Source organism: Nerophis lumbriciformis, linkage group LG04 (assembly GCF_033978685.3).
Source record: "Nerophis lumbriciformis linkage group LG04, RoL_Nlum_v2.1, whole genome shotgun sequence".
Classification (NCBI taxonomy): Eukaryota; Metazoa; Chordata; class Actinopteri; order Syngnathiformes; family Syngnathidae; genus Nerophis; species Nerophis lumbriciformis.
Window position 1 is genome coordinate 56,646,251 of NC_084551.2, and position 13,197 is coordinate 56,659,447.

The window sequence follows — 13,197 nt, forward strand, 5'->3', positions numbered from 1 at the left end:
TCTCCTCAGATCACTCTCTTCTACAACTGTTCTCCTCAGATCACTCTCTTCTACAACTGTTCTCCTCAGATCACTCTCTTCTACAACTGTTCTCCTCAAATCACTCTCTTCTACAACTGTTCTCCTCATCTCTTCTACAACTGTTCTCCTCAGATCGCTCTCTTCTACAACTGTTCTCCTCAGATCACTCTCTTCTACAACTGTTCTCCTCAGATCACTCTCTTCTACAACTGTTCTCCTCAGATCACTCTCTTCTACAACTGTTCTCCTCAGATCACTCTCTTCTACAACTGTTCTCCTCAGATCACTCTCTTCTACAACTGTTCTCCTCAGATCACTCTCTTCTACAACTGTTCTCCTCAGATTACTCTCTTCTACAACTGTTCTCCTCAGATCACTCTCTTCTACAACTGTTCTCCTCAGATCACTCTCTTCTACAACTGTTCTCCTCAGATCACTCTCTTCTACAACTGTTCTCCTCAAATCACTCTCTTCTACAACTGTTCTCCTCATCTCTTCTACAACTGTTCTCCTCAGATCGCTCTCTTCTACAACTGTTCTCCTCAGATCACTCTCTTCTACAACTGTTCTCCTCAGATCACTCTCTTCTACAACTGTTCTCCTCAGATCACTCTCTTCTACAACTGTTCTCCTCAGATCACTCTCTTCTACAACTGTTCTCCTCAAATCACTCTCTTCTACAACTGTTCTCCTCATCTCTTCTACAACTGTTCTCCTCAGATCGCTCTCTTCTACAACTGTTGTCCTCAAATCACTCTCTTCTACAACTGTTCTCCTCATCTCTTCTACAACTGTTCTCCTCAGATCGCTCTCTTCTACAACTGTTGTCCTCAAATCACTCTCTTCTACAACTGTTCTCCTCATCTCTTCTACAACTGTTCTCCTCAGATCGCTCTCTTCTACAACTGTTCTCCTCAGATCACTCTCTTTTACAACTGTTCTCCTCAGATCACTCTCTTCTACAACTGTTCTCTTCAGATCACTCTCTTCTACAACTGTTCTCCTCAGATCACTCTCTTCTACAACTGTCGCCCCGCGCTCAAGACCTTCCGCTCCACCACCTCCACCTTCGTCTTCCTGGTGGTGCTCCTGGTTGGTTGGGCCATGGCCTCCCTGGTGCTCATCTACAGTGTGTCTCAGTGAGTAACATGCTAACTTTTACGCTAGCTCTTTAGCTCATGTTATTCCTTCACACCTAAAAAATCATAGCTTTTGATACTTTGCGCTATCTTAAAAGTACGCTAACTTTTCCCATGTTCTCATGCTAACATTCAATCAATCAATCAATCAAAGTTTACTTATATAGCCCTAAATCACAAGTGTCTCAAATGGCTGCACAAGCCACAACGACATCCTGGGCTCAGATCCCACATCAGGGCAAGGAAAAACTCAACCCAATGGGATGACAATGAGAAACCTTGGAGGGGACCACAGAATCCATGGTTAGCAGTAGATCATTAGTCATTTTTGCGAGGGCTGTCTCCGTAGAGTGATTTGCCCTGAAACTGGATTGAAAAGGTTCACAAAGATTGTTAGACACTAAGTGTTCATTTAGCTGCTGTGCAACTATTTTTTACAGGATTTTCTAAATAAAGGGAAGGTGGGACACCGGTCGGTAGTTTACCATGAGGTAAGGATAGAGGTTAGGTCTTTTGAGCAGAGGATAAATAACCGCTTTTTTGAATGCTAGTGCCAGAGGAAAGTGATAAGTTTATAATATTTATCACTGATGGACCTAATAATACAAAAAGCTCCTTGATAGGTTTCCCAGGAAGTGGGTCAAGTAAACATGTTGTTTGTTTTATCCCACTTACACGCCGTAATAGTTCCTCTAATGTTATTTCATCAAAAAGACAGAGACTATTTTGTATTGCAGTATCCGTCGTAGATACAGTTGTATCTGTGTTAATAGAACCCAGTTGTAGCTGCGATGTATTGTCTTTAATCTCCTTTCTAATGAGTTCAATTTTCTTATTAAAGAAATTCATAAAGTCATCTGCCGAGTGTGTGGAGCTACTGGGAGGAGTCCCTTGTTGGGTTAGCGATGCTACTGTACTAAACAAAAATTTAGGATCGTTTTTGTTGAGGCGGATGAGATTTGAGTGATATTTAGCTTTAGCTAAGGTAAGCATGCGTTTATAAGTTATTAAACTATCACTCCATGCTTGATGGAAAACCTCAAGTTAAGTCGCGCGCCATTTGCGTTCCAGCTTTCTACATGATGATTTATATATGAGCTCTAGTTTCTTCTGTAAACCATGGGGTGCGCCTTTTAGGGGCCCTTTTTTGTTTTAGCGGTGCTATACTATCAATGGTTTTGCGCAGGGCATTGTCAAAGTTGTTAGTGAGGTTATCAATAGAGCCCACATAATTTGGGAATGGTGCCATTACCGAAGGCAGTAGGTCAGCAAGAGTCATCGTTGTGGCAGAATTAATGTTGCGGCTGCTATAGCAGTTATTATTATTATTATTAGCTTGTTGACAATGAGTCAGAACTTTGAATTTTAATGATCGGACATTACTTTAGTATACGGGAGTATCATAACTTTGGAGGTGGTGACACCCCTGACCAGCACTAGATCTATCGTATTACCGTTGCGATGCGTACGTTCATTTATTATTTGTGTAAGACCACAGCTATCAATTATGGTCTGGAGCGCCACACACGGAGGGTCGTTAGGGCCGCTTGTTGTCACTGTCACTCAGAGTTGCATTGCAAAATTACACACAATAAATGTGTTTATTTTGTTTAGAATTCAGATAAGTTTGATTTGGTGTGTGGCATATATTTGCTGTGCGCAGAGGACGCTTGAGCAGTGCGCAATTGCGCAGACGCGCACCTTAGAGGGAACGTTGGGCCGAGGGGGGCGGTAGATAACAGCCAGGTAGAGAGGCAGTGGTGTGACAGACCTCATAGTACGCACCTCAATTTATTTATATTTATTACTTAGGTTAGGGGTAAGGTTAAGGTTTTCATTGTATATTAGTGCAACCTACCCACCCCTTTTAAGGGGATGGGCAATATGTGCATTCGTATAGTGAGGAGGAGATGCCAAAAAAAATTATCTGGTTTGAGAAAGGTTTCGCTGAGACCAATGACATTAAGATTGTTGTCTCTAATGACCTCATTAACTAATAACGTTTTGGGATACAATGATCTTATGTTTAATAAGCCCATATTATAGGTAGTGGGCTGTTTTGAGTGAATTTTGTTAAAGTTATCCGTAGTAGCAATATTAATAATGCTGCATTTATTTTGCGTAGTGCCCTTTAAATAATTTCGACTATATCTAGGAATTGATATGACGGGAATCTTCAGATTGTTTGCTTGGTGCTGCGATACACTGAAGGCGTCATAATTTGCCACCTCAGTAGAATGCACGTCCACCTCTGGCACAGTCACTGCAGAAAAAACATGATGTGAGTTGTGTATTATTCTAAGAGAATTGCTATGTGTGCAGGGATTTTCCAGCCTGGTGCTGGCTAGTTCTGGCTTAACTGACTCCTCACCCGGACTAGCAGACTCTGTAATTGCCTGTGACCGGGCTTGCTCTAGTGTAGTTGGTCAAGTGTGACTCAAACAAAAATCTATGTTCCTAGTCAGTATGATGGCGCCTTCCTGGTTAGGGTGAAGGCAAATTGTATTTGCTTAAACCTAAGAAATCATGGCTTTTTACTTTGCGCCCTCTTAAAAGTACGCTAACTTTTCCCATGTTCTCATGCTAACATTAGCATGGTAACGTTTCATACTAGCATTTTCTGCCAATAGCGTCATCTTAAAAGCACGCTAACTTAAACCAGTTGAAAAACTTATTGGGGTGTTACCATTTAGTGGTCAATTGTACGGAATATGTACTGTACTGTGCAATCTACTAATAAAAGTTTAAATAAAAAAAGTTTCAATCCTAACATTAGTATGCTAACGTTTTATGTTAACATTTTCTGCCAGTTGTATTTGCTTAGACCTAAGAAATCATGGCTTTTTACTTTGGGCCATCGTAAAAGTACGCTAACCTTTCCCATGTTCTTATGCTAACATTAGCATGCTAATGTTTCATGCTAGCATTTTCTGACAATTGTATTCGCTTAAACCTAAAAAATTATGGCTTTTGATACTCTGCGCTCTCTTAAAAGTATGCTAGCTTTTCCCATGTTCTCATGCTAACATTAGCATGCTAATGTTTCATGCTAGCATTTTCTGACAATTGTATTCGCTTAAACCTAAGAAATTATGGCCTTTGATACTTTGCGCCCTCTTAAAAGTATGCTAACTTTTCCCATGTTCTCATCCTTATATTATCATGCTAACATTAGCATGCTAATGTTTCATGCTAGCATTTTCTGACAATTGTATTCACTTAAACCTAAGAAATTATGGCTTTTGATACTCTGCGCTCTCTTAAAAGTATGCTAGCTTTTCCCATGTTCTCATGCTAACATTAGCATGCTAATGTTTCATGCTAGCATTTTCTGACAATTGTATTCACTTAAACCTAAGAAATTATGGCCTTTGATACTTTGCGCCCTCTTAAAAGTACGCTAACTTTTCCCATGTTCTCATCCTTATATTATCATGCTAACATTAGCATGCTAACGTTTTATGCTAGCATTTTTGCCAATTGTAGTTGTTTAAACCTAAAAGTCATGGCTTTTGATACTCATCTTAGAAGTATGTTATCTAATGTTAGCGTGCTAGCCCTCGGCAACAGCCCAGATAGCAGGCCCATCAGGAGTTCTACCAAGGGCGTGATGGTAAAGAGACATTCTTGCCGCCTAGAATCCGTCCTTCAATGGCGTGCGGGCCCTTCCGCTCCTTCACCTCCATGTGGGCCATCGTGCCAACAGTCTTCTATCGCCTCTCTGACGTCACCAAGGAGTTTCTCTTCTTCGTCGGCTCCCAGGCCTTCTCCATCCCTCTCTTCGCTTTGTCTTGGTCAGTCACACACACACACACACACACACACACACACACACGCACACACGCACACACACACACACGCACACACAGTACACAATGCACAGGTGTAATGTTGTGTTTGTCCACAGTGTGGCGATGTGTTACTTCATAGCTCTGTCTGCCGTGTATGGAAGAAGTGTTACTTTGCTGCGAGCTCAACTCAAACAGGTAAGCTGAGAATTGTTTTAAAACATTTTTACGCAGGTTTATTTCTGTCTTTATTACCAAAGTTTTTTGTTGGTTTTTTTTACACTGAAATTTTAGCATTTTTGGTGAACTGATTTATATATTTTTTTTAATACACTAAATTTTAAAACACTGAATTTTTATACACTGAAGTTTTCAACACTAAAATGTTATACATTGAATTTTGATTCACAGAATTTTTAAACAAAATTTTAAAACACTGAATATATCGCCACTGAAATTTTAAACACTGAATTTTAAAACACCACATTTAAAAAAAACTATTTTTATACACTGAATTATAACAAAGTACATTTTTTAAACACTGAATTTTAAAACACTACATTTTGAAACACTGAATTTTTATACACTGAATTTTAAAACACAAATTTTATACGTTGACTTTTTATACATTGAATTTTCAAACTAAATTTTAAAACACTGAATTTTTCTACACTCAAATGTTAAACACTCAATTTTAAAACATTAAAATTTTATACATTGAATTTTAATTCACTGAATTTATCTACACTGAAATTTTAAACACTTAATTTTAAAACACTACATTTTAAAACACTGAATTTTAAAACACTACAATTTTATACATTGACTTATACATTGAATTTTTTAACACTCATTTTTTCTACACTGAAATGTTAAACACTAAATTTTAAAACACTAAATTTTAAAACACTAAAATTGTATACGGTACATTGAATTTTAATTCACTGAATTTAAAAACAAAGTTTTAAAACACTGAATTTATCTACACTGAAGTTTTAAACACTACATTTTAAAACACAATTTTATACACTACATTTTTAAACACTGAATTTGTCTACACTGAAATTTTGAACACTACATTTTAAACGACTGAATATTTAAACGCTGAATTTTCATACACTAAATTTTAAAACAATGTATTTTTATAAACTAAATTTTAAAACACTACATTTTTATACACTAAATTTACAAACACTAAAATTTTCTACACTGAATTTTTCGACACTGAATTTTAAAACACTACATTTTTTAACACTAAATTTTAAAACACTACATTTTTAAACACTGAAATTTAAATACTAAATTTTAAAACACTGAATTTTTCTACACTGAATCTTAGACTACATTTTTATACACTGAATTTTCAAACAAACATTTTCTACGCTGATTTTTAAAACACTACATTTTAAAGCACTGGATTTTTACACACTGAATAAAAAAAACCTAATTGTTTAAACACTGAAATTTTACTTACACACTAAATTTGTAAACACTGAATTTGTCTACACTGAAATTTTAAACACTACATTTTAAAACACTGAATGTTTATACACTGAATTTTCAAACACTAAAATGTTATACACTGAATTTTAAACATTTTAAATGACTGAATTTTAAAACACTGAATTTTTCTACACTAAATTTTAAAACACTACATTTTAAAGCACTGGATTTTTACACACTGGATAAAAAAAACCTAATTGTTTAAACACTGAATTTTTACACACTAAATTTTTAAACACTTAACTTTTATACATTAAAATTTTAAACACTGAATTTTCTACAATGACTTTTAAAAGACAACATTTTGAAACACTACATTTTCATTCCCAAATGTGTTTCAAGGAAATTGTCAGCATAATTTAAAAAAAATAAAAAAATGTATTCCAAAAATGCCAGCAACTTGAGGGTTCCAGGTTCGATTCCTGCTTTTGCCATCCTAGTCACTGCCGTTGTGTCCTTGGGCAAGACACTTTACCCACCTGCTCCCAGTGCCACCCACACTGCTTTAAATGTAACTTACATATTGGCTTTCACTATGTAAAGCACTTTGAGTCACTAGAGAAAAGCGCTATATAAATATAATTCACAATCCCCCAAAATTCAAACACAAAAAGTCCAGTTCCATAAATTCCATGTGAAAGAAAAGCTTTGGCAATAAAAAGTCCAATGAACCTGCGTAGTAGCGCACAGGTGTCACCTGCATGGTGCACAGGTGTCACCTGCATGGTGCACAGGTGTCACCTGCATGGTGTTTGGTGTCACCTGCATGGTGTTTGGTGTCACCTGCATGGTGTTAGGTGTCACCTGCATGGTGTTTGGTGTCACCTGCATGGTGTTTGGTGTCACCTGCATGGTGTTAGGTGTCACCTGCATGGTGTTAGGTGTCACCTGCATGGTGTTAGGTGTCACCTGCATGGTGTTTGGTGTCACCTGCATGGTGTTAGGTGTCACCTGCATGGTGTTTGGTGTCACCTGCATGGTGTTTGGTGTCACCTGCATGGTGTTAGGTGTCACCTGCATGGTGTTAGGTGTCACCTGCATGGTGTTTGGTGTCACCTGCATGGTGTTTGGTGTCACCTGCATGGTGTTAGGTGTCACCTGCATGGTGTTTGGTGTCAACTGCATGGTGTTAGGTGTCACCTGCATGGTGTTTGGTGTCACCTGCATGGTGTTTGGTGTCACCTGCATGGTGTTTGGTGTCACCTGCATGGTGTTTGGTGTCACCTACATGGTGTTAGGTGTCACCTGCATGGTGTTTGGTGTCACCTGCATGGTGTTTGGTGTCACAGGAGGGCCGGGACAAGCAGTTCTTGGTCCAGCAGATTGAGAAAGTCAGTGGTCTTCTTCACACGCCAACACTTTAACCAGCAACACGCTTTTTCTTTGCCTTTTATGTTGTGATGTAGAAAATAGTCTGAATGATTCCTTTGTGCGGGAGTTAGTCCCTTTTGATTTGACCTGAAAACGGAGTTTTAGCTGCTGTCACTGATCTGCCGTTCACTCGCTTGGAAAATAATTTGTCTGTTCTAGCCGCTCAGTCTCATTGCCAAAGTAACCGCTTCTCTATTCTGGTTAACAGTGCACCATTGTCTAAAAGCGGTCTGTAATTTCCACTGTTGTAGTGTTACATGCTCTCCCCCCCTCCCAAACTGTGCCTGCTCCCTCCTTCTCACCTTGTATTCTGTGTCAAAGAAGCCAAGCGCATACCTTCCACACCGGCTAAAAATTGCTCGAGCTTTTCAAATAAAATCTAAGAAAGACCATTTTGTTGGACTACTTTATTAGAAAAGTATTTGGAGTGGAAGAGTTCAAGTTCCTCTGGGTCTTATTCACCAGTGAGGGAAGAGTGGATGGTGAGATCAACAGGCGGATCGGTGCGGCGTCTGCATTAACGCGGACCCTGTATCGACCCGTCGTGGTGAAGAAAGATCTAAGCCGGAAGGCAAAGCTCTCAATTTACCGGTCGATCTACGTTCCCATCCTCACCTATGGTCATGAGCTTTTGGTTATGACCGAAAGGACAAGATCACGGGTACAAGTGGCCCAAATGAGTTTCCTCCGCCTGGTGGCGGGGCTCTCGCCTTAGAGATAGGGTGAGAAGCTCTGCCATCCGGGTGGAGCTCAAGGTAAAGCCCCTGCTCCTCCACATGGAGAGGAGCCAGATGAGGTGGTTCGGGCACCTGGTCAGGATGGTTTAGGGCACGTCCGATCGGTAGGAGGCCACGGGGAAGACCCAGGACACAGTTGAGGGACTATGTCTCCCAGCTGGACTAGGAACGCCTCGGGATCCCTCGGGAGGAGCTCGACAAAGTAGCTGGGGAGAGGGAAGTCTGTGTTTCTCTGCTTAGGCTGCTGCCCCGCGACCCGGGTGAATATTTGATTTTAATTTGAATCATGATTGTTTTTATGATGATTATTATTTTATGAATTATAATTATTTTTATTTTGACTTCTTGTGATTTTCTGTAAAGCACTTTGAATGACCTTGTGAATGAACTGTGCTCAATAAATACATTTGCCTTGCCTATTTTTATTTTTATTTTTATATATATGTCCTGTTTGGCTTTGAAGATAATACAAAAAATGTAATATCTCCAAAAGGTTTAATAGGCAGTCCACAAAATACGTGAAAACAAAAGCCTATGAGACCAAAATAAATAATCTTCTTCATTCAATGACTGTTAGCGCCATCTAGTGGCCGCTGCTTGCAATGCTCTTCAATGTTCAACCTGCTGGATGTTTGAAAATTGTTATGATGAAAGTGCCTTAGATGTTGTATACATTCTGAATATATGTTTGTTTGTACATTTGTAAAAGAAAAAAAATGCTCTTCAATGTTTACTTCCGGGTTGCCAGTTCCGGTGGCGAGCAAGCAGAAGCATCTCATCAACAAGCGAGTGAGTTTCTACCCTTTTAGTTTTTCTAGCAGTATTAGTGTTTGCACTTTTATTTATTTTTAATAAAGAATGTTGCATTTCTGCAAATGTAAAATGTAAAAAAAAAATGTCTTAATCCAGCAAAAACAGAGAAGGCGAAGTATACATTTGCAAGTTATTTTACTCGTTTAAACCAGGCTGCGACATTAACTGATCGAAAGGCCTTCCAAAGTGTCATTTATAATTGATTAAAAAAAATTCAAGTTTGATACATTTTGTTTTGAGCTGAAGTATGAGAAGATTTGAGCAAAAAAATTCAAATATTTTGAAAAACTTAAAAGACTTCAATGTCCTGTTTGGCTTGGAAAGATAATAATTTGCCCAATTTGCAATCCACCATTTGTGTGGAAACAAACGATCTTCTTCTTTTGCACTAATAAACACAATGTCTCCTACCGCCAGGGGCGTCACTAGCTTTTAAGGACAGGGGGGGCTTAGCCCCCAGGAGATGCACAGGATGCGAGTGAACGTAGCGCACGAGCACAAAACTTCACAAACGGCTAACAAAGACTTAGAAATGATTCATTGTTATTATTTCAGTCAGTTTATTTTCAATCTGTGTTCAGTACAACAACAAACATGGGTTTGCACAGTGACATTTTGTTTATATATATATATATATATATATATATATATATATATATATATATATATATATATATATATATATATATATATATGTGTGTGTGTATATGTATATATATATGTATATATATATATATATATGTGTGTGTGTATACAGGTAAAAGCCAGTAAATTAGAATATTTTGAAAAACTTGATTTATTTCAGTAATTGCATTCAAAAGGTGTAACTTGTACATTATATTTATTCATTGCACACAGACTGATGCATTCAAATGTTTATTTCATTTAATTTTGATGATTTGAAGTGGCAACAAATGAAAATCCAAAATTCCGTGTGTCACAAAATTAGAATATTGTGTAAGGCTAATACAAAAAAGGGATTTTTAGAAATGTTGGCCAACTGAAAAGTATGAAAATGAAAAATATGAGCATGTACAATACTCAATACTTGGTTGGAGCTCCTTTTGCCTCAATTACTGCGTTAACATGGAGTCGATGAGTTTCTGGCACTGCTCAGGTGTTATGAGAGCCCAGGTTGCTCTGATAGTGGCCTTCAACTCTTCTGCGTTTTTGGGTCTGGCATTCTGCATCTTCCTTTTCACAATACCCCACAGATTTTCTATGGGGCTAAGGTCAGGGGAGTTGGCGGGCCAATTTAGAACAGAAATACCATGGTCCGTAAACCAGGCACGGGTAGATTTTGCGCTGTGTGCAGGCGCCAAGTCCTGTTGGAACTTGAAATCTCCATCTCCATAGAGCAGGTCAGCAGCAGGAAGCATGAAGTGCTCTAAAACTTGCTGGTAGACGGCTGCGTTGACCCTGGATCTCAGGAAACAGAGTGGACCGACACCAGCAGATGACATGGCACCCCAAACCATCACTGATGGTGGAAACTTTACACTAGACTTCAGGCAACGTGGATCCTGTGCCTCTCCTGTCTTCCTCCAGACTCTGGGACCTCGATTTCCAAAGGAAATGCAAAATGACTTTGGACCACTCAGCAGCAGTCCAGCTGGTGTTGGTCCACTCTGTTTCCTGAGATCCAGGGTCAACGCAGCCGTCTACCAGCAAGTTTTAGAGCACTTCATGCTTCCTGCTGCTGACCTGCTCTATGGAGATGGAGATTTCAAGTTCCAACAGGACTTGGCGCCTGCACACAGCGCAAAATCTACCCGTGCCTGGTTTACGGACCATGGTATTTCTGTTCTAAATTGGCCCGCCAACTCCCCTGACCTTAGCCCCATAGAAAATCTGTGGGGTATTGTGAAAAGGAAGATGCAGAATGCCAGACCCAAAAACGCAGAAGAGTTGAAGGCCACTATCAGAGCAACCTGGGCTCTCATAACACCTGAGCAGTGCCAGAAACTCATCGACTCCATGCCACGCCGCATTAACGCAGTAATTGAGGCAAAAGGAGCTCCAACCAAGTATTGAGTATTGTACATGCTCATATTTTTCATTTTCATACTTTTCAGTTGGCCAACATTTCTAAAAATCCCTTTTTTGTATTAGCCTTAAGTAATATTCTAATTTTGTGACACACGGAATTTTGGATTTTCATTTGTTGCCACTTCAAATCATCAAAATTAAATGAAATAAACATTTGAATGCATCAGTCTGTGTGCAATGAATAAATATAATGTACAAGTTACACCCTTTGAATGCAATTACTGAAATAAATCAAGTTTTTCAAAATATTCTAATTTACTGGCTTTTACCTGTGTGTATATATATATATATATATATATATATATATATATATACATGGATGTGAATATATATACATGGATGCGTATATATATGTATATATATATATATATGAAAGACTTAATATGTATATATATATATATATATATATATATTAGAAAAACCTTGACACCATCTTTGTAGTAATTTTTCTCCTGCGTGGACTTCCGTCTTCCTTTCCAATGAGTGAAGCTGCACGAAACCTTGTGTCTGCAATTGTAAATCATTTAGTTTTTAAGTTTTGTGTTTCTTGTAGAATCTATATAAAGTAATATACATTAGCCTATTGTTAAAATAATGAAAAAAACATCATTAAATATATGTGTTTTATTGTATTGTTGCATTAATGGCTGTTGTATTATTATAGGATGGCTTGTTAAACATTTCATAGGAGTTTCAGAGGGAGGAAAAACCAAGACATTTAATATAAAATGTAAAATGAATAAATACATAAAAATAAAAATAAATGAAAAGCCATCGTCCCGGGGAGCATTTCATTTCGTCCCGTGCATTTAAAAAAATAATAATAACAATGAATAATTTCTAAGTCTTTGTTAGCCGTTTGTGAAGTTTTGTGCTCGTGCGCTACGTCCACTCGCATCCTGTGCATCTCCTGGGGGCTAAGCCCCCCCTGTCCTTAAAAGCTAGTGACGCCCCTGGCGGTAGGAGTCATTGTGTTTATTAGTGCAAAAGAAGAAGATTGTTTGTTTCCACACAAATGGTGGATTGCGTAATAAACATTTGGGCATCTGTCCTTAAAAGCTAGTGACGCCCCTGGTTGCAAAATTGTGCAACTTGGAAAAATGTCCCGTTCATTTCAATGGGAACTTCCTGGAAATTGGAGAATTTTGGGAAAAGCGGGATTTAAAAAAAAAGGAAATGGTATTAGGGAATTTCGGGAAAATCTGGAATTTTTAAAAAAAATGGTAGAAAACTTGAATGGTCTGAATGAGTTGAAATGGTTGGTGTTGGAATTTTTTTAATTGGTGGAGAAATGTTGAAGTAGTAACATGTTGAATTGAATTCCTGGAGTTACGGGAAAAACGGGAATTTTTCGAGTTCAAAAAACAACTTAGTTTTTTGTCGTAATTAAGAGGAGTGTTTGGACGGTGGAACGGTTGAAGTGGGTTGACAAATGTGGGAGGAGTAGTCGCCAGGAAAAAAGGGTGGAAATAGGGCTTTGGAAAACCAGGAATTCTGGAAAATCCTGGAATATTTTTGAACTTGGAAAAGGGGAAGTTTGAATTTCCAGAATGGTGGAATGTGTTGAAGGTGGAATGGTTTGAATAGGTTGAAAAATGTGGAAATGGTGGAAGCTTGAAAAATGGCCAATTAATTTTGAATGGGAAAAATGTCCCGAAAAACCTGGAATTCTGGGAAATCTGGGAATTTTTTTGAACTTGGAAAAGGGGAAGTTTGAATTTCCAGAATGGTGGAATGTGTTGAAGGTGGAATGGTTTGAATAGGTTGAATGGGGGA

General features: G+C 38.4%; 1 protein-coding gene across 1 annotated transcript in view; it reads left to right on the top strand.

Annotated features, from left to right (window-relative positions):
- Positions 1–8,214, top strand: part of tmc4 (transmembrane channel-like 4) — a 40,168-nt gene extending 31,954 nt beyond the window's left edge. Inside the window, exons 14-17 of the mRNA XM_072913070.1 lie at positions 1,030–1,160; positions 4,799–4,954; positions 5,068–5,146; positions 7,741–8,214. Of these exons, the coding sequence (XP_072769171.1) occupies positions 1,030–1,160; positions 4,799–4,954; positions 5,068–5,146; positions 7,741–7,815 (441 nt within the window). The 3' untranslated portion in view covers positions 7,816–8,214. The remainder of the gene's footprint in view (positions 1–1,029; positions 1,161–4,798; positions 4,955–5,067; positions 5,147–7,740) is intronic.
- The last annotated feature ends 4,983 nt before the right edge of the window (positions 8,215–13,197 follow it).